Genomic DNA, 22206 nt, shown 5'->3' on the forward strand with positions numbered 1-22206 from the left:
GTTTATTGGTCCATTGGTGAGGATTTTTGTTTTCTTGACATTGAGATGTAATCCATACCGAAGGCTGTGCTCTTTGATCTTCATCAGTAAACGTTTTAAGTCCTCTTCACTAATAGCAAGCAAGGTTGTATCATCTACATATCGCACATTGTTAATGAGTCTTTTTCCAATCCTGATGCCATGTTTTTCTTCATATAATCCAGGTTCTTGAATTATTCGCTCAGCATACAGGTTGAATAAGTATGGTGAAAGAATATAACCTTGTCGCACACCTTTCTTAATTTAAACCATTCAGTGTTCCCATGTTCTGTTCAAACAACTGCCTCATGGTCCAGGTACAGATTCCTCATGAGCACACTTAAGTGTTCTGGAATACTCATACTTCACAGTGTTGTTCATAGCTTGTCATGACCCACACAATCAAAAGCCTTTGCATAGTCAATAAAGCACAGGTAAACATCTTTCTGATATTCTCTGCTTTCAGCCAAGATCCATTGGACATTAGCAATGATATCCCTTGTTCCACAGCCTTTACTGAATTCGGCTTGAACCTCTGGAAGTTCTCTTTCAATGTGTGCTTGCAACTGTTTCTGTATTGCCTTTACTAAAACTGTACTCGCATGGGATATCAAAGAGATCATCTGATGATTTCCACATTCTGTTGGGTGTACCTCTCTTTGGAATGGGCTCAAATATGGATCTCTTCCAATCATTCAGCCAGATAGTGGTTTTCCAAATTTCTTGGCAGAGATGAGTGAGTGTCTCATGTGCCGCCTCACTTTCTTGAAAGATTTCAATTTTTATTTCATCAATTCCTGGTGCCTTGTTCGTTGCCAATTCTTTCAATGCACCTTGGACTTCCTCCTTCAGTATCAGTGACTCTTGATCATATGCTACCTCTTGAAATGGTTGAACATCAACCATTTCCTTTTGGTACTGTGACTCTGTATTCCTTCCATCTTCTTTTGATGCTTTCTGCATCATTCAGTAATTTACTCAGAGAATCTTTCAATAAGGAAAGTTGAGGCTTGAATTTTTTCTTCAGTTCCCCCAACTTGAGAAATGCTGAGCTTGTTCTTCGTTTTTGGTTTTCTGATTCCAGATCTTTGCACATTTTGTTGTAATATTTGTCTTTATCTTCTCGAGCCGATCTTTGAGATTTTTCTGTTCAGCTCTTTTATGGTGGCTTGTGAGATGCTGTGATTCTGAAAGCTATGCCACCAATATTTTAAATATCCGCAGGGTCACCCATGGTGGACAGGTTTCAGATGAGCTTCCAGACAAAGACAGACTAGGAAGAAGGAGTGACAAACTACTTCCAAATACTTAGTCACTGAAAATATTATGAATTGCAGCATTCCAGGATAGTCATCTGCAAACTGTATTTTAAATAAATGCACAAGGCTGATTCTTATAGCTGAAAATGTTTGGGGAACCTTGCTTGTTGTTGCTGTTAAGTGCCATGTAGTCAGTTCCAGCTTACAGCAACCCTGTATAGGGTTCTTGAAGAGTGACTGATATATTAGAACCACTGAACTTGTGGTTAGCAGTCCATTGCTTTTCTGGTAGTGGCACACCAGGCCATAAACAATTTATGTTTAGATATCAGCCTAAAATACTTATAGCAGTGTTATCCAAAGGAAATCTGTTTCTTATTGTTTTGAGGAAAGCAAGTCTGGTGGATCTGTGGAAGGTGAGGGCAGACGTGAACAGCACCAGTGGGAAGATATTCATTAACAGTTCTTACTTTCAACAATTATTAAGGGTCATTTGTTCTCTCAGGAAATGATGGCAAGGAGAAACCACTGATCATCACTATATACCCTCAGTGCCATTATAGGTGTTGTTATGAAGTGTTGTCAAGTCGATTCCAACCCATAGCGACTCTGTGTAATAGGGTTTCCAAGAAGCATGTGGTGAGCTTGAACCATTGACCTTGCAGTTCAAATGGCTTTTCAATCTGGCGCATTAACCCACGGTGCCACACCAGGACTTAATTTACCTCTGTTATATAAAGTTTCAGTCTCCTAAGTGTTAAAACATACTGCTCCTTTTCATAATTTTCTTTTATTATCCTTTATTCCATAATATCAAATGAGTATAGGATTTCAAGCAGCTATTAATTCTAAAGTCCATTAACATATTTTATGCATTATGAATTAGAAAAGTCTGCATCTATATTTTAAGGTATAAATATGCATATTTTTCCAATGAAAAATTCTTACAGACAAATTAAGGTCTATATTATATAATATACAAGAAACTTAGAAATTATTTTTCCTATTTTACTGTCTAATATCATGTGATGATTTTTAAACTAAGTACTTAAGTAAAATTTGGGATAAGTGTTACAATCTTCTAAGCAGCAAGTGCTTGTTTCAGATGATATAATGTAATAAATTACTTAAAAATAAATAGGTTTTTCTATAATGACATTCAATTTAGTAACGAATACCCTGAGCAGTATAGAACCTCAATTTTTCTCTTGGAGAAATTTCAATGAAATAATTCTTATTAGAAGATTTAAAGTCATAATTCCTGTAATTTTCAAGAGTAAAATATCTATGTTACGGAGGCAGGGCTTGATGGCAGCTAAGATGGAGGTGCAGTGAAGTTCACTGTCAGCCATACCACAGAATACCAGGCAAAGCAGATACAGGGTAGAACTCCAAAACTCGGAACCACAGAGCTAGGAATATTTTAAAAGTTTGAAGGCTTATAACTAGTGAAACATGAAGATGAAGTAAGAAATCGCATACTTTTGAATCAGCCGGGCTCAGAGGCCCAGAGCTGACATCTTGGGTGAGACCAAACGGCAAGACCAAGTGGGGGAACAGAAACACCACCAGAAAACGCCATGGGAATCTTGGAGCAAAGGTGGACAATACACTTTGTTGGTTTTGTTGTGTTCTTTTTTTTTTGGTATCTGGTCATTGCCCCCCACACCCATGTTTTGTGCACCTCCATTCTGGTGACTAGAGTGTGTGCCTGAGCAAGTGGACACCCTCTACCCTCACCACTGGTGAGTTCTTCTGCCACGCATGCACACAGATACTCAGCCCAAGAGCAGGCCCTGAATGGTTTTTTTTTTATTTTATTTATTTATTTTTATTTTAATATGGGAAAGGGCAGGGCAGGGCTGTAGAGAGGGAAAGAGAGTTTAAAAACAAAACAGGCTGAAAATTATATTAAAGCCTGAGGTATAGCAACCAACAGTAGCATCTTGATATTTCTCAGGCAGCTTTGAAAGCAGAAGCTGAAGAGAGGACATTAAAGTTATACTAATATTAGGTTACAGATTTTTTTTTGTTAATTTTTTTGTTAATTTTCTATGATTATAGACTGCAGTATTCAGTCTAGTTTTGTTTTGTTGTTGTTGTTGTTGTTTTGCTGTTGCTATTTTGCTGTTTTATGCTCCCCTTCTATCTTTGGGGGACCCTTTCTCTCCGTGTATTAGCCAAGAAGAGTCAGCAACTGCTGCTATATAGTCAAGCTACAATCACGCTCTATAAAACACGAAAACCCAGGCAAGAACCAATACCAATTGCAGTATACCAGGGAGGCAGACAACACCTGTGAAAGTTACTCTGAATTAAGCAATAAGAAGAGTGAAAAGGGAAGCCCACATCCTGATCACATCTATCTAGAAGCAAACAGAAAGCATAAAAAATACCAAAATACACACTCAATTAAGTATTAAGGCCACAGATAAGCACTAAACATGTTCAAGAAGCAAAAGCAGATGACCATATCAGCACATGTCCAGAAGCAAGATAAATGTCAGAAACAAATGACTTAGAGGTAGACCTGGACTCCATTTTGGAAGGAGGGTAGGCCTCAGAAATGCCTGAGAAGAAATTCAGAAAAATGATTACACAATGTTTCAAAACACTTTACAATGAAGTTCAGAAAAATAAGGAAGAATTCAGGAAAGCACTAAAGGAACAATCAAATAAGATAGATACAGCATTGAACACAATTCAAAACCTACAGAAAGATGTCCAAATGAACAATAATAGAAATCAGAAATAGACAATACTCTAAAAGGGCAAAAGTGTAGAAAAGAAGAAATGGAAGGCAGAACCAGTGAGCTGGAAGACAAATCTCAATACCAATAAAATAGAAGAGCAAATAGAAAAAAGGGGAAAAAAAATCTGAAGAAGGTCTAAGATTCATGTTGGACAAATGAAGAGGAATCACTTAAGAATTATCAGCATTCCAGAAGAAGAAGAATCACACAAGTCCACAGAGGAAATAGTTGAAGAACTGCTGGAAGAAAATTTCTCTAACATCCTGAAAATTGAAAAGATAAACATTCAAGAAGCTCAACGAACCCCAGGAAGGATAAATGCCAAAAGAAAATCACCAAGACATATCATAATCAAACTCTCTAAAATCAAAGAAAAGGAGACACTCCTGAAAGCAGCTAGGGAAAACACAAGTGTTACATACAAAGGCAAGCAAGTCATATTAAGCTTGGATCTCTCAGCAGAAACTATGCAAGCAAGAAAGCAATGGGGAGACATATATAAAACCCTGAAAGAAAAAATTGTCAACCAAGAATCCTTTATCCAGCAAAGCTATCCATCAAATAGGACGGTGTAATCAAAACATTCCAGGATAAACAGAAGTTAAGGGATTTTACCAAAGCCAACCCTGAGCTACAAAATATCATAAAGGGAGTTCTGTGGACTTACAACCAACAAGAAAAGACAACAACCAGACATTGACATATGTGGCAAATCCTCCCAAAATTAAATCGACAGAAGGAAGAGTCTAGAAAAGAACAAAACTATAAGAACAAACTCAGAGAATCTGTGAGGTCAGTCTGTGATCAAACAATTACAATGTAAAAGAATATAAACACATAGGAATAGAGATCCAGATGGTGAGAAGGTCAGGTAGATTACAGGATAAAATAGACTACACTAAAGGGAGAGAAAAGTTCATGGATTATAAGGCAACCTCAAAGAAAAATAATACTTCACAACATACCAAGGAAATGAAAATCCAACAAGAACATGGAAACATTAAAACTCTGAGGAAACTAACAAGAAAGAACACAAATACCATGAACTCAACAAAGGAAGATACACAGAACAAAGAAAGCAGCAGCACCACAAAAACAAACAAACATAATGTCAGCAATTAATCCATACCTATCGATAATTACACTCAATGTAAATTGATTAAATGCACCTGTTAACAGAGAGTGGCAGAATGGATAAGAAAACAAGATCCTTCAATATGCTGTCTACAAGAAATACATTTCACATACAGAGACAAAAACAAATTAAAAGTCAAAGGATGGAAAAAAATATACCAAGCTAATTACAATAAAAAATGAACAGGAGTGGCAGTACTAATCTCTGATGAAATAAATTTTAAGGGCAAAACCAGCATAATAGATCAAGATGGACATTATGTCATGATTAAAGGAACAATTGAACAAGATGACATAACCATAATAAATATCTATGCTCCCAATTAAAAAGCTCCAAAATATATAAAGCAAACGCTAATAGATTTGAAGAAAGAAATAGATGAATCTACAATAATAGTAGTCTTCCTGGTGTGGCACTGTGGTTAATGCACCAGACTGCAAAATCAGTTTGAACTGCAAGGTCGGTGGTTCAAGCTCAACCCTACACAGGGTTGCTATAGGTCAGAAATGTCTTGACAGCACTTAACAACAACAACAAAAATAATAATGAGTGATTCTAATACACTGCTTTCAAAAACGGATAGAACAACCAGAAAGGAACTTGACAAAGACACGAAAGAACTATCCAACACAATTAGCCAACTGGACCTCATAGATGTGTACAGAGCATTCAAACCAAAAACTGCACAATACACATTCTTTTCCAGTGCACATGGAACATTCTCCAGAATAGACCATTTCTTAGGCCACAAAACAAATCACCATAAATTTGCAAATATCAAAATACTACAAAGCATCTTCTCAGATCACAATGCTATCAAATTAGAAACGAACAATAGGAAGACTAAGGAAATAAAGTCAAATACATGGAAACTGAATAACACCCTGCTGAAAAGTGACTGGGTAGTAAAATAAACTAAATGTGATTAATAATGTTTTCCTAGAAATAAATGAGAATGAAAACACAACATACAAAAATCTTTGGGACACAGTGAAAGCGGTGCTGAGAAGACAATTTATTGCAATAAATACACACATCCAAAAAGAAGAAAGAACCAAAATTAACACATTAACACAGCATCTACAACAATTAGAAACAGACCAACATAGGGAACCTACAGCCACCAAAAGATTGAAACAACACCTTCACCTCATTGCCCTATTCAAAAACCAACTCAACATGGATTAAAGAACTAAATGTGAATCCCCAAATTATGATAGTCATCATTGAAAAAATTGGGACAAATATGAGGGCATTAATTCAGGGAATACATGGACTACCAAACATTTTGAAACTACACAAACAAAAATAGACAAAATAGATGAGTGGGACATATTAAAAATTGAAACTTACATGCATCAAAAGACTTAACCAGAAGAGTAAAAAGAGAACCCATAGAATGGGAAAAAATCTTTTGCAATGACACATCAGACGAGGGAGTTATTACTAAAATATATAGGAAACTACAACACCTCTACAAGAAAAAAACAAATAACACAATTTAAAAATGGGCATAGGACATGAACAGACACTTCACCAAGGAGGAGATCCAGGCAGCCAACAAATATATGAAGAAATGTTCACGATCACTAGCCATTAGAGAGATGCAAATCAAGACAACAATGAGATATCATCTCACACCAGTAATAACAGCAAAGATCAACAAAGTAGAGGACAATAAATGCTGGCAGGGATGTGGAGAGACGGACAGTCCTGCATTGCTGGTGGGACTGCAAAATTGTCCAACCTCTTTGGGAAGCAATATGGTGCTTGCTTAGCAGGTTGGAAATAGAAATACCTTATGATCCAGAAATTCCTCTACTTAGTATTTACCCACATGAAAAACGAGCCACAACACGAGAAGATATATTCACACCAATGTTCATAGCAGCACTATTTATAATAGCAAAAAGATGGAGATAGCCTAAGTGCCAATCAGCTGAAGAATGGATAAACAAACAATGGAATATTATACCACTTTGAAGAATAACAAGGAAGCTGCAAGCCACCGCATAACATGGATGAACCTTGAAGACATTATGTTGAGTGAATTAGTCAGTCACAAAAAGAGAAATACTGCATAGGACCACTACTGTAAAAGATTTAGAAAAAGAACCCATACTAAAGGGAGGAGGGGATTCTTTGCTGGTTGCTGGGATGTGAGGTGTGGGAGTGAGGGGAGGGAGGGGAATTGGAGCACAGGGCAGGGAATAGACACAGGATAATTTGGGTGCTGGGAAGGTGGGCAATATACAAGAAAGGGGAGGGGAATGGAGGAACAAAGCAGATGGGAGAACAATTAGGCAGGTTTGCATGGGCTAAGTTGGACAGAAGTAAAGAATGATGTCTGCACAACCTTGGCTGAACAGGGCTCTAGGATTCAGGGATTGAGACATGGTTGGAATGGGGAAAAGGGGGGAAATAATATTAAGATGCTTGGCTGTCTTTTGAATCTTGGTTTCCCTTGCATACCATTATAAAATAGATACTTGACGGGGAGAGAAAGGAATAGCCGGAAATATCACCATAGAAAGCTTCTAAGTCTGTCTCCTGCCTATAACTGATTGGAATACCTAAAATGGGGCTGCAGCGTGCCCAATGAAGGAGGCTTCCTGTGGAGCCTCTACATTATATAAGATTGTAAGTGGAATCCTGGACAGCATTCAGAATCTTCAGAGGTGGGAAATTTCGACTTGAAAGGATGGGCAAACCAGCCTGGAATGGCTAGAAGAACAGAAGATACTTCTTAAAAGAAAGACCAACAGGAAAAATACAAAACAATATAGGCAGACTGACTGATTACTTCAAGAACAAATTGCTTGCCCAGGAAACATCAAGGAAAGTGGTCGGGTCCCCTCACAGCAAACCCCCTTCCAAGACTCAATGGGAATACACACTCTGATTGGTGACCATGTTCATAACCGATAAGGGGAAGTGAAGGAAAAACAACAATGAAGCTGCAAGCTTAGCCCTACAATGTTCAATAGACTCCTGTGAACCCGGGGGGAGACATGGTTGGCCAGCAGTGTGGCAGTACCTTGGGCCCAGAGTCAGTGACATAGCCACAGAGAACTAGAGTGGAGAGTGAAGTGTCTAGCTGGTAAGAAGTGAGGGCATATGCACCCACACTTGCAGATAATACCTGCTTGACCTGGCTTCAATGACTGGATGATTAGAGCTCAACTCGAAAAAGAAAGAAAAGGAAACAAAGAGTAATCTGATACAATTTGTTGAAATTGACCTACACCTGTGGAAGCAGTCGTTCAAAAGAGGGAACAAATCTTTATAGCAAGGATCATTCCCACCCACTCCATAAACAGAGTAGACAGGGATGGGCATCTTGGACATTGACTACCCAAAGTGCGGGCTCTACAAAGGCAAGAAGTGACTGGCTTACAAACTTTCAAAAGGTAACCTAGATCCAGAGGGCATGGAGGAAAGTAGAATCTCCACTGAGTAGTATCCAATTTGTCTAGGCGGGGCTAATGAAAGGAAATGCGGATAGGTCTCTTGTGATACTATAGTAAATAATTGTTATCAGGACTGATTGTGAGGATGGGAAATATAAAGGTAGATGTTTTATAGCAAGGAGGGGAGTGATTAACTTTGCAGTCTGGGAGCGGAGGTCCCTGGGACCATTAAGGGAGAATAGCGGAGAGTGGGACCCTACCCAGAGAAGCAGTGATGCCAGAGATGGAGGCAGAGATGATGATGTGGAAAGATGGAGCAGCTGGGGACTTTAGACCCAGAGAGGGAGAGGGGCTGTGTGCGGATGACTGGGGGTCAGGCTTGTAGGGTATACCCTTTGGTTGGTTGATGATGCATGGAGGGGATTGTAACCATGGCAATGAAACAATATATGATAGGATGAATGTAAAACTAATGTAAAGTATCTCATGATTCACAATAAAACATTCAAAAAATATGTTACTTGAATTGTCATTTTTGGGGGGTAACCATATGAATAGTCATTTTACATTGGAGCCACCAGGAGGCTCTAGATATCTAACATTTTTAAATTTAGCATAATTCTTAATTTTATTGTACTTTGATTCAATGCACTATTGATTTAACTATGTTTTGATTTAAAGAAACCAAAAACTTCTCAAAAAGCGCTAAATGTACTTTGATGTTAAGTAACTATAAGTACCATGTTCAATTCAATATTCTAAAACTTTTTGAAGGGGATGAATGGCCTGGTATTTACTTTATACAACTAATTTCACATGTGTAAAATGAACTTATTATTTTTATTTTCCTATCAATGTGCCAGGTTTGGGTTGCAACTATTGAATTAAGTAAAAATTTATAAGACGTGTTTGTCATGATTGTTTCATCTCAGAGTAAAAGAAAAATCAGTCTGGAAAATATATTTTGTCATTACTTTAGGACATTGTGGTACTGTAGGATAAGCACTGAAACTGTAATGTCAGTGATTCAAACTCACCATACTTTCCACTGAAACCCTATGCAGGGTTGCTATGCACTTAAAAACAACATCATGAGAACAGTAGCATCTTTCCTTGACATTTCATTGGATTCCGGAATTCAGTGTCTTTAAGAAATTTCTGAATATACAAGCAGTAACATTTTGCCAAGGCCTTACTATGTAAATGAACTCAGTAAAAATGCATTACTTTTAATGTTGCAACCCATTGCAAGCACTCTGATGTTGTGTATATAAAGGAAAATTTCAGTGAGATTTTATAAAGTAGGTTTCATGGAAAAATATTTCTACAGCTAAATTAAAAAAAAAAAAAATTACCTCTCTTCTTCCCCTTTCCTTCCTTCCTACTCTTGCTGTATCCCTCCCTTTATTCTCCCTCCTTCCCACTTCCTTTCATTTCTTCAATGGCTTCTGTGTTTTGTTGATGTTGTTAGGTGCCATTGAGTCAGTTCTTACTCATACTGACCCTATGCTGCCAGGCCTATGCCATCCTCATAACGGCTGCTACTGTGCCAACACATCTCATAGAGGTCTTCTTTTCTCAACCAAGTGTGATACCCTTCTCCAGGAACTTTCTCCCGGGACTTGCCCTCCTGATAACATGTCTGAAGTATGAGAGATGAAGTCTCACTATCCTGGAATCTGATGAGTATTTTGGTTGTACTTCTTCCGACACAGATTTGTTTGTTCTGGCAGTTCATGGTACTTCCAATATACTTCTCCAACACCATAGCTCATAAGGTCTTCCGTACTTATTGTGCAACTTTCACATGCATAGGAGGCTTATGATTTGGGTCAGGAGCACCTTTGTTTCAAACTTGTATTATTTCTCTTGAACACCTTAAAGTATTTTTCGTTTTATGTGTTTTTTTTTTAATTACTGCAAAGCCGTTTGAACTGCAAGGTCGGCGGTTCAAACTCACCACCTGCTCTTTGGAAACCCTATACAGGGTTGTTACGGGTCGGAACCGACTCAATGGCACTTCACAACAACAATATAGATTTGCCTAATGCAATATGTTGCTTGATTTCTTGACTGCTGCTTCCATGAGTATTGATAATGCATCCAAGCAAAATGAAGTAAGTCTTTGATAACTTCAATCTTATCTTCATTTATCATGATGTTATTTATTAGGACAATTGTGAGAATTTTTGCTTTCTTTACATTGAATTTCAATCCGTATTAAAGGTTGCAATTTTTGATTTTCATCAGTAAGCATTTTAAGTCCTATTCACTTCCAGTAAGCAAGATGGTATAATCTGCATATCAAAGGTTATTAATGAGTCTTCATCCAAACCTGATACCACATTCTTCTTAATATAATATTGTTGTTGTTGTTGTTTTGTGCTGTGGAGTCGGTTCAGACTCACAATTGTCACAGTTTCCGCTGCTGTAAATCTTTACGGGAGTGGACCGCCACATCTTTCTCCCGTGGAACCGCTGGTAGTTTCGAACTGCTGACCTTGCGGCTTGCAGCCCGATTCGTAACCACTATGCTACCAGAGCTCCTTTAATATAATATAAGGTCTCATGTTATTTGCTCAGCATACAGATTGAATAAGTATGGTGAAAGAATATAACCATGGTGCACACATTTCCTGATTTTAAACTATTCTGTATCCTTGTTCTGTTTGAATGACTATCTCTTCTTTTGTGTGCAGGTTCTTCATGAACACAATTAAGTGCTCTGTAAACCCCATTCTTCAAAATGCTGTTCATAGCATGTCATTATTCACACAAATAAAGTCTTCCATAATCAGTAAAGCTCAAGTAAATATATTTCTGATATTCTATGCTTTCAGTCAAGATCTTTCAGACATCAGCAATGATATCCCTAATTTCATGTCCTCTGAATCCGGCTTGAATTTCTGGCTGTTCTCTGTTGATGTACTATTGCAGCTGTTTTTGAATTATCTTCAGAAAAGTTTTACTTGCATGTGACATTAATGATATTGTTCTATAATTTCCATATTCATTGGGTCGCCTCTCTTTGAAATGAGTACAAATGTGAATCTCTTCTAATCGATTTTCTAAACATGTCTTTAAAATATCTTGTCATAAATGAGTGAGAACCTTCATTGCTGTATCAGTTTGTTGAAAGATTTCAATTTGTGTTCCATCAATTCCTGGAGAATTGTTTTTCATCCATGCCTTCAGTGAAACTTGAAGTGCCATCAGTTCTTTATTGTATGATTCCTCTGAAATGGTTGAATATTCACCATTTATTTTTCATACAGTGACTCTGTGTATACCTCCCATCTTCTTTGGATGCTTTCCACATTATTCACTATTTTGCCCAAAGATTCCTTCAATATTGCAACCCTAGGCTTGAGTTCTTTAATTCTGACAGCTTACAAAATGCTGACCATGTTCTTCCCTTTTGGATTTTTAGTTCCTGGTCTTTCCACATTTCATTCCAAAACTTTGAGTTGTTTACTTGAACTATCTGCTTTGGAATATTCTACTCAGCTCTTTTACTTCTCCATTTCATTTGCTTTAGCATCTCTACATTAGCATCTCTACACAAGGTTTAGAGTTTCTTTTGACATCCATTTTGGTCTTTTATTTCTTTCCTGTCTGTTTAATGAGCTTTTGCTTTCTTCCTGTATGACATTCTTGATGTCACCTCACAACTCTTTTTGTCTTCAGTCATTAGTATCTAATATATCAAATCTGTTCTTGAGATGATCTCTAATTTCAGGATGGATATGTCCAAGGTCATATTTTGTCTCTCATGGACTTGTTTTAAATTTTGTTTTACCTTCAGCCTGAACTTCCATATGAGTGGTGGTGGTGCTGGTGGTGGTTATGTGCCATGGAGTCGGAACCGACTCATAGCGACCCTGTACATGGTTCCTGAGGTTTCACAGTCTCGCCCTGGCCTTGTTTTAGTTGATAATATTGAGCTTTACCACTGTCTCTTCCCACATATGTTGTCATTTTGATTCCTGTGCATTCGATTTGGTGAGGTCAATGTGTATAGTTGTCTTTCAGGATTTTTAAAAAAGTATTTGCAATGAATATGTAATCGGTCTTAGACAATTCTATCATGCAGTGTCCAGCATCATAACTATCACCAATGCCTTATTTCCCATCTACTGATCCTTCTTCTTTGTTTCTAACCTTTGGAGTCTCATCATCAGTAATTATAAATACATCTTGATTGTATGTATGATCGATTTCAGATTGAAGGATTTGGTAGAATTCTTCAATTCCATCATCACTGGCTGCATAAATTTGAATAATAGTGGCATCAACTGGTTTTCCTTTTAGGCGTATGGATATGATCCTATTACAGACAGCACTGTATTTCAAGATATATATCTTAGCATGCTCTTTTTGGTGACGTATGTGGTACCATAACTCTTCTATTTTTTTCAGGCTAGTACATCATATGATTGTCAGATTCAAAATTGTAAATAGCAATCCATTTCAGCTCACTAATGCCTATGATATCGATATTTTTGTGTTCCATTTCATTTTTTACAACTCCAGTTTTCCTAGATTCATACTTCATACATCTATGTTCTGATAATTAATGATGTTTTCAGCTGTTTATCCTCATTTTGAGATGTGCCCCATCAGCAAATAAATGTTTCAAAGTCTTCACCTCATTCATGTCATCATGCTTTATGCTATTTTGATGAGGCTGCTCTTCCCCATTCGTTTTGACTGCATTCCCACCAGAGGGACTCATATTCTAGCACTATATCTGATAATATCCTGGTGACATTCATAATTTTTTAATCTTTTCACATTATATCTGACAACGTCCTGCTATTGTCCATTAGATTTTCAATGGTTAGACATTCAGAAGCAGCCTGCTTCTCCCTATTCATAGTCTATCTTAGCCTGGAAGTTCCACTGTAATCTTCTCAGCATTGGTGACCCTTCTGCTATTTAAAATACTGGTGAGAGAGCATCCAGCATCATAGCAATATGCAAGCCGCCACATAATGACAAAATGACAGGCGAGTGCTGGTGTTTCCATGTGGTTGTGTCCAATAAAGACATTAAGATGTAATTCACACACTAGAATGCAGTCAGTATGCTAGCTGAAAATGTGATATTTACTAATAAAAACTTGAATATTCTATTGCATTATCTAATACAATCACTTTTTTTGATAAAATGCATTTTGAATGTTGTTGTTAAGTGTCACTGAGTCTTTTCCAACTCATAGTGATTGTATGCACAACAGAAAGAAACATTGTATGGTCCTGCATCATCCTCTCAATTATTGTGGTTGTGTTTGATCCCATTGCTGTTGCTACTGTGCCAATTCATCTCTTTGGGACTATTCCTCTTGATTACTTTACCAAATATGATGTCCTCCTCCAGAACTGGTTCCTCCTGATAACATGTCTAAAGTTTGAGAGACAAAGATTCATCAACCTGGAGTTTAAGGAGCATTTTGGCTATGCTTCTTCCAACACATATTTGTTTGTTCTTCTGGAAATTCATTGTAGTGTCAGTATACTTCTATGACACCAAAACTCAAATGCATCAATTTTTCTGTGGTCATCCTTATTCATTGTCCAACTTTCACATGTATAAGAGACTATAGAAAATGTCATAATTTAGGTCATGTGCCCATTAGTTCTCAAACTGATATCTTTATTTTTAAACACTTTAAAGATGTGTTTTTGCAGCAGATTTTCTAGCTTTCTTGACTGCTTGATTTCTTGACTGCTACTTCATGATTGTTGATTGTGAATCCAAGCAAAATGAATTCTTTGACTTTAATCTTTTCTCCATTTATCATGATATTATTTATTGTTCCAGTTGTAAGGGTTTTTGTTTTCTTTATATTGAGTCTTTGATCTTTATCAGTAAGTATTTTAAGTCCTCTTCACTTCCAGCTAGCAAGATTGTACCATCTGCATATTACAGCTTGTTAATGAGTCATCTTCTAATCTTAATACTGTGTTCTTCTTCATATGATCCCATTCCTCAGATTATTTTTTCAGCATAAAGATTGAATAAGTATAGTGAAAAGTAACAACCCTTTTGCACCCATTTTCTGATTTAAAACCATTTAGTATCCCTTTCATTTGTTCCAAAGACAGCCTCTTGGTCTATATACAAGTTCCTCATTAGCACAATTAAGTGTTCTGTAATACCCATTCTTTACAATGTTATCTATCATGATCCACACAGCCAAAAGTCTTTGCATAGTCAATAAAGGACAAGAAAACATTAAGAAGTAATCTGATTTTCCTTCCTCATCTGTTTAGTCTGGAAAGTCTGCTAAAATCTGACCACCATGAGTGACTTTACTGGGATTTAAAATATGGTGGAATAACTTTCAGCATCATAGAAACACACAAGGCACCAGAGTATAATGCACTGACAGATGAGTGGTGGGTATTTTTTAAAGTGTTTAGTTGTTCAAAGAGGAAGTGATAGGATAGAAGAGGTAGAGAACTGTGAAATGGAATGAATTATATATTATTTTTCTCTTCAGGGAGGACCTGGTTCTTCTGGGGCCAAAGGTGAGAGTGGTGATCCAGGCCCACAGGTAAAAAATACTGTTTGCTTATTTCACATATTATGTTTTTTCAATATTTTTTTAGTATGGTGTTACATATACCTGTTATTGTTCAATAAAGAAATAAATTACTTACATCACCTATAAACTCATGTCATTTATTTTTATTGAAGAGTTCTTAGTGCTCATGACTAATTAATGAAATGACTAACAAGAATTTAAAAAAAAGCGTTTTGTAGATTAAAGAAGCATCTACTAGTCAGTGTGCTAAATTGTAGGGATACTAAATTGTAGGAATACAATTTTGAAATAGGTAAACTCTGATCAAGATCTCAGAAGTAAACAATATGTTGAGGGATTCAAGCATGGGAATAAACATTTGCAAGCTAAAACTAAGTGCAAGCAAAGAAGCCATATCTAGGAAAGGACATCCAAAAGATAAAGGAGAAAATGGTTGGAAAGAGGAGAGGACTATGAGTGATTAAGAGCTTTCAATTAAAGGAAATATAAAGTTCCCGGGTCTTGATAATAAAATGATTAATTAAAGATTTTTTTTTTTTTCACATTTAAAAAGTCACTTTTTATTTTTTAAATGTGTTTATGTGTCTACTTATAAACTTAACAAAATAATAGGTGTTTTTGTTTTGTTTCTTTGCAATAAACCATTTAAAAAATTGATTTTCTTATCTTCTGCTTTATCTGAGTTTTTATACAAGACATAATTTTCATATTTACATGTACCTGAAATCAAAGATAAAGCTAAGAGGAACTCAGTTTCTAAAACTGTCTTTATTTTTGTAATAGAGCTCATTTATTAAAAATTCTATGCAATGAACTAATTATGGCATTTTTACATAGGGCCCTAGAGGTGTCCAAGGCCCCCCTGGTCCAACAGGAAAAGCAGGGAAAAGGGTATGCCTGACTTTCACTGTGTATTTTAGGAGCATATTAATGGATCCTTTGTCTTGCTTTCTTTTGTTTGGGCCTAGTAGAACTTTCTATTGCTTTAATCATATTCTTGTCATTACCAGGGTCGCCCAGGTGCTGATGGAGGAAGAGGAATGCCAGGAGAACCTGGGGCAAAGGTCAGGTGCTTTTCCATTTGTACATTCACATCTTGATTGTCATTTTAACCCTAAAAATTTTATATTTTGCAATACAGTTTCTTGATAGGCAAGACTATCTCACATTCAAATTTTAATACAGATCTAGTTTGGAAATGCAGATGATGATGATGATGATGATGATGATGATGATGATTTTACAGGGAGATCGAGGATTCGATGGACTTCCTGGTCTTCCAGGTGACAAAGGTCACAGGGTAAGATATATCATTCTATTACTTTTAATGAATGGATTAAGGAAGTCAAATGATGAAATCTAATAAGTCTTTATAAATCCATGTAGAAAATGATTGCGTCCAATAGATTTTTTAAGTTAGTTAGGTAAAATCAATTATGCGACATAAGTTTAAGTTATCTAAATGTTTTCAGCATTAAAATATTCATTGTGTGCAAACATAAATTAAAATGGAAATTTTATGTATGAGGGATGACAGAAAGTTCATGGGAAAATGTAAATAAAAGATGGGATTTTTCTGGTAAGGTTTTGAAGCCTTTCATAATTGAAAAAAAAAATCACATTAATGGAAAAGCAAATATTGGATATTTGATATTTTCTCTTATTTTTTTCCCAATTGCCTCCATTTTACTCATATATTATTTGCATGTACTTAAAAGAAGACCTGTGTTGGCAGTCTATCATTAATATAATACTACTATAGACCCTGTATTTTATTATACTAAATTAGATGATTCAGAAAATGATAAACACCACAAATTATCATATAATGTTCTGAGCTTTCAATCTGATGCAAGAGTTTGTAGTTTCTAAAACTAAGTAAACAACCATGCTGAATAGAAATTCTACTAGATAATTTTAGTGGGAAGTTAAGTAAAAAATAATCAGCTTTTTATCACTGCATTTAGGAATGCAGATATGACAGGAGAGGGAAAAAAAAAAAAAGGCCAAGAGAAAAGTGAACTCTGAATGTGTAGCAAAATTTAGTGTGTGCCTAGCATATATAAAGTTAAATGCATAATTTTACATTTTAAGATATGAAGCATCATTTATTCCTCTAAAGTTATGCTCTACTAATACAAACTATTACAGAAGCAGAAGAAAAAATGAAATTATATGAAAATCAGCAAAGTATACCCATGTTTGAAAACTGCATTTAAACTCAATAATTCCTTAAATAGTTTAGATCTGAATGATTCATTGCCTGAGTATCATTTTAGGTATTTTATTTATCCTCATTTTGTATTTAAATTATAGGAACTTATTTTTCTAGCATACTTATATATAAATCCTGTTAACATTATAGAACTGTGATTTATCTATGACGGGATCTGAGAAAGGCAAATAAAGCATGTATTTTCTCTCCAAATACTTTGTCATATTTGGTTAGAATGACTACCACATAAGCTTTTAAGTGTTCTGTTTAATATCATCTTCTAATCATAGTTTTATTTATTTTACAGGGTGAACGAGGTCCTCAAGGTCCTCCTGGTGCTCCTGGAGAAGATGGAATGAGGGTATTTTCAATGTTTAAAAATAAACATAAGAGAACTAGTCATGTGGAAATGCATTGTCTAACTGCATTACCCTCACATTCATCTTGTCAATGACAGGGAGAAGATGGAGAAATAGGACCAAGGGGTCTCCCCGGTGAAGCTGTAAGTAACTTTGTTTTTCTTTTTAAAGTTGCCTGTTTTTGAGCAATAGTGCTTGGTGTTATACATATGAAGGAAGTAATATTTACTCAGAAAAATATTAGCTAAGGTCTTCCCTGAGGTAACCAAGTAATTTTCATTTCAAAAAGCAAATCACTCTTTTTTGTTACTGCTGTCTATAAAATCTTTAGACAATTGAAAGAACAAAATGTAACCTATAACATTTTGCCACCTACAAAACTTTCCTAGTTTTTAATTTTTCTTTTCTAAAAAAAAAAATCAGTAGTTTCAGAATGAATTGCTTAGGCTAACTAAATTGTGTTGCTAGGGATAAAAATAGTAATGAGAATAGTTATTACATAATAGGTAGGACACGATATAGTAGATTATATAATTTTCCCCACCACATTTTATAAATGCTAGTTTTAAAGCAAATGACTACAAGGACATCTCCTAATCTCAATCCTATTTTATTATATTACAAAGTCTGTCCAGTCAATGGTTCAAGCAAATAGGAGAGACAGCAAATTGTTACGTTGACTGTTCTGCAGAAGAAAAAAGTAGTAGATGGAGGATTGAGAGAAAGATAAGAAGGAGAAATGGTCTCAGTTAAAAAATAGTAACAATAGAAATACTTACCCCAAAGAAATGATTTCCAGAGTCTGCACAAACTGTTTGTTTCTTTGCTTCAGTGAATGAATACATTTTTCTCAAGATGAAATTTATCTAAATGCAAAATAAATGAAAATCAGGGCCCTTATATTTGTATAGTTTTATCTGATTGAATAATAAAGCTCAATGTTGGCATTCAAATTAGAAAATGATGTAAAAGTGATTTATGTAAAATGTTAAACTATTTTCTTCTTTTAACAATTTTCCAAGTTTGTTTTTCAATTTATGGAATCATATGTAAACAGTTTCTATATTAAAAACTCATTGTTATCCATTTTGACATTTAGATTGGTATAAACATGGTATTTATGTTAGATATAAAGGATATGTTAAACACCACTTTTGGTGCATTAAGAAATGTACAAATATTTCTACTCTAGACATTTCATTAGATTATATTCAGAGAAAAAAGTAGGTTTGGAAGTTATTTTCTCATGAGGACATACTTTTTCTGTTTTTTTCTTCTAGGGTCCACGAGGATTGTTGGGACCCAGGGGTACCCCAGGACCAACAGGGCATCCTGTATGTACTGTTGGAAATATTTAGAATTTTCAAAGGAAAATATGCTAACAGAGTATATAAATCTTGGAGGCTAAGAAAGTTTCGGTAGACTGCCAAATGTTTATGAGCTTGTTATGTTCTAAGATCTAATGATGCTTGATACTGATGCTGCCTATCAGCTTTAGCGATCTTTCCTCAACCCTGTCTTCTTTCTTTTTACCTCCCTGTTGGTTTATGTATATTGTTTTCATGAGAAATTCCCATTACTCAGTGGAACATGCTACAGCATTGAATTGGGATAACATAGGTGTTATCTTTTTTCTCTGTTCCAATAAATCCCAAAATGAGTTTAAATCATCCTAGCCGGTAGGTAGCATGCTATTCAGTTAGACTTTTTATATTTTACTAAAACATCTGAATGGATTTATATATATTTTTGTTTCTTTATTAAAGGGCATTGCAGGTATAGATGGTCCCCAAGGCCCAAAAGGGAATATGGTATGTAAAAAAACCCCGAACAGAGTAACTCTTCTCTGCAATCTGAGCTATAAAAAACATTTTTGTTGCTAAATCTAAAATAAAGATTTTGTAGAAAACTTTATTAATTATTTTCTGTTAACATTAATAATTCATGAATGAGAGTTTTCTAGATTCTCTAGAGGGAACATGTTTGGGGGCTATTTTTTCAATTCAGAAGAAAAAACACCTCTTATACAAAACAGGTCCATTAAAGGCTCTTTATATTTTCCTATGGCAGGGTCCCCAAGGAGAACCTGGTCCACCAGGTCAGCAGGGAAATCCAGGACCTCAAGTAAGTCTAAGCCACTGCTCCTCCTTAGAGAGAATAGGGTAAGAGGGTATCTTTGTACAAGAAAATTGACAGCCTTAGCATTTTTTATAGGTCTAAAAAATGTTTAAAATGTGATTGTAGGAAAATCTTTTTCTTTGTCTTTTTTTTTAATATAAGCAAATTTGCAGTGGCCCCTTTCTTCCAAGAGAAAAATGAGTCATTCTATGTTCATGGGATGCCAGCAGGAACAGCCACACCTGTAGGAGGGTTCTGAATAGGATCACATTGCAGTCCCATTGCCAAAAGAGTAGCTTGTGCAAAACTTCTCACGGTGTTGCAGTATTCCAAACTCTTTGGGGGGATAAGGGGAAGAAATTTATATCCTCATAATTCATTTCATGTGAAACAGAGGTCTAATAATTTTCTATTTAAGAGCATATTCTTGTGATGTGAGTCCTAACCTGTGAAATAAATTCTTTTAAAATAGGGTCTTCCTGGTCCACAAGGCCCAATTGGTCCTCCTGGTGAAAAAGTAAGTTACTCTCTTTTTCATACAAAATCTGATGATCAAATTTGGGTTAACAAGTGTAGGCAGGGGTAAGGCTTGCCTTCTGTTTTGATAAGATATCTACATGGCTCAGCACATAAGGAATTAATCTTGAGTTAAACCCTGAGAGTATAATGTGAAGATAATTCATTCTTGCATCTCAGAATTGTGAATGATGAAAGTTTGCAGAGCTTCCATTCGGTCAGCTTCCAAATGTGACATTCTCTGCTATATTAATTTCAGAAATATGCTTGAATGAGTGAATGTTTCTCTTTATTTTATTCTCCTTTTCTTTCTCATTATTAAACAAAAACAAAAAAATGTAATTAGGTTTGCTTATGACAAAGGATTTTTAGCAACATCTGATTAGGGGAAAATTGTGAAGTTGTCATTACCACCATTGCTCATGTATAAATGGCAAACAATGTTCTTGTTAATAACTCAATGTCTGGATCAAAACAAGAATAAATCTTTAATTAAAGAGATGTCTTTTTCCCTGATCTCCGCTGCCAGATTCTCCAAGTAATATTTCTTGTCGTTGTAGTTAGGATGCTATTGTTAGATGATTCTTTCTAACACCTTTTTTTTTTCTCTCCTATTCTTGCTGATTTTTTTTAATGTGTGATGATTTTCATTAATAGCTTTAGTTAGACATAATTTGAATACCATGAAATTTCAGTTGATGTGTACAGCTCAGTAATTTTTAGCACATTTATGATGCTATAGAACCTTCACCGCAATCTAATTTTAGAACATTTACAGCACCCTGGGAAAGAAACGTCATTTCAATTTATAGTCACTCCCTCCTTTCACCGCCCCCAGACATAGAGACAACCATTTATCATGTTCTGTCTTTATAGATTTGCCTTTTATTTGTTATGAATAGAATGATACAGTATATAGCTTTTTTGGTCTGGCTTCTTTCCATTTGGCATAATGTTTTTGAGGTTTATTTGAGGTTCTAACATGGTGTGGTGCTATACATAAGCACTGGACAGTGAGGTTGGTTTGCACCACAAAATAGGCAATTCAAACTCACTTGCCGCTCCTCAGAAACCCTATGCAGCATCGCTGTAAGTCGGAACTGACTCAAAACTACTTAACAACAATACGATATAGCAGTACTTTGCTCCTTCTTATTGCTGAATAATATTCCAGTGATTGGATAGGCTACATTTTATCTTCCTATCCTCCAGTTGATAGACATTGAGGTGTAAGAGCTGAACATACCAAATTTAAGTGGTCTTCATTTTTTCTGTATGGCTGCCTTTATGGGAATACTATTTTTAAATGGCCCATGTATTTAAGATGTTAAGGCCCAAAGGTAAATTTCAAACTTTACTTTAGAAAGAGATTCTAATCTAGGCCACACATTACATTTTGGTTTGTCCTGTCAAAAACATACAATATTTACTATAGATTGGAGATAGGCAACCATAAAATTTCTACTAAGAGGAATGTGTTCTTAAAATAAATGGGCATACATCAGCTCCCTTTGTTGAAGCAAAGGTAAAACACAACATCTAGTTCATTTCATTTCTTGGACTAAGATCTGAACTATTTTAAGTACATACTGTTCTTTCTCACCATGAACATTTTACATACCCAAAGACAATCTTTTTCAACCAAAACTAGAAAGAACTCAAGATATCTGTTTAATTTGATAAAATCAAACATTATTTTATATTGCATCATCCACTCTATTTATATTGCATCAATTACTTTTCTTATATATACTGTGATTTCTTTATCCTTGATCAACAGCTTTATCTCCAAAACCTTACTAAATAATAAATTTCAGTTGGATAATACTGCTACCAACACTTTGTTGTTGTTGTTGTCAGGTGCCATTGAGTC

General features: G+C 35.6%; 1 protein-coding gene across 4 annotated transcripts in view; it reads left to right on the forward strand.

Moving 5' to 3' along the window:
• Positions 1-22206, forward strand: part of COL11A1 (collagen, type XI, alpha 1) — a 357092-nt gene that overhangs the window by 151239 nt on the left and 183647 nt on the right. For all 4 annotated transcript variants that reach the window (XM_006830900.1, XM_006830902.1, XM_006830899.1 and 1 more), the window contains 10 exons: positions 15081-15134; positions 15963-16016; positions 16136-16189; positions 16372-16425; positions 17648-17701; positions 17798-17842; positions 18980-19033; positions 19466-19510; positions 19770-19823; positions 20290-20334. In XM_006830900.1, the coding sequence (XP_006830963.1) occupies positions 15081-15134; positions 15963-16016; positions 16136-16189; positions 16372-16425; positions 17648-17701; positions 17798-17842; positions 18980-19033; positions 19466-19510; positions 19770-19823; positions 20290-20334 (513 nt within the window). The remainder of the gene's footprint in view (positions 1-15080; positions 15135-15962; positions 16017-16135; positions 16190-16371; positions 16426-17647; positions 17702-17797; positions 17843-18979; positions 19034-19465; positions 19511-19769; positions 19824-20289; positions 20335-22206) is intronic.

The sequence above is a fragment of the Chrysochloris asiatica genome, unplaced genomic scaffold (genome assembly GCF_000296735.1).
Source record: "Chrysochloris asiatica unplaced genomic scaffold, ChrAsi1.0 scaffold00002, whole genome shotgun sequence".
NCBI classification, from domain to species: domain Eukaryota; kingdom Metazoa; phylum Chordata; class Mammalia; order Afrosoricida; family Chrysochloridae; genus Chrysochloris; species Chrysochloris asiatica.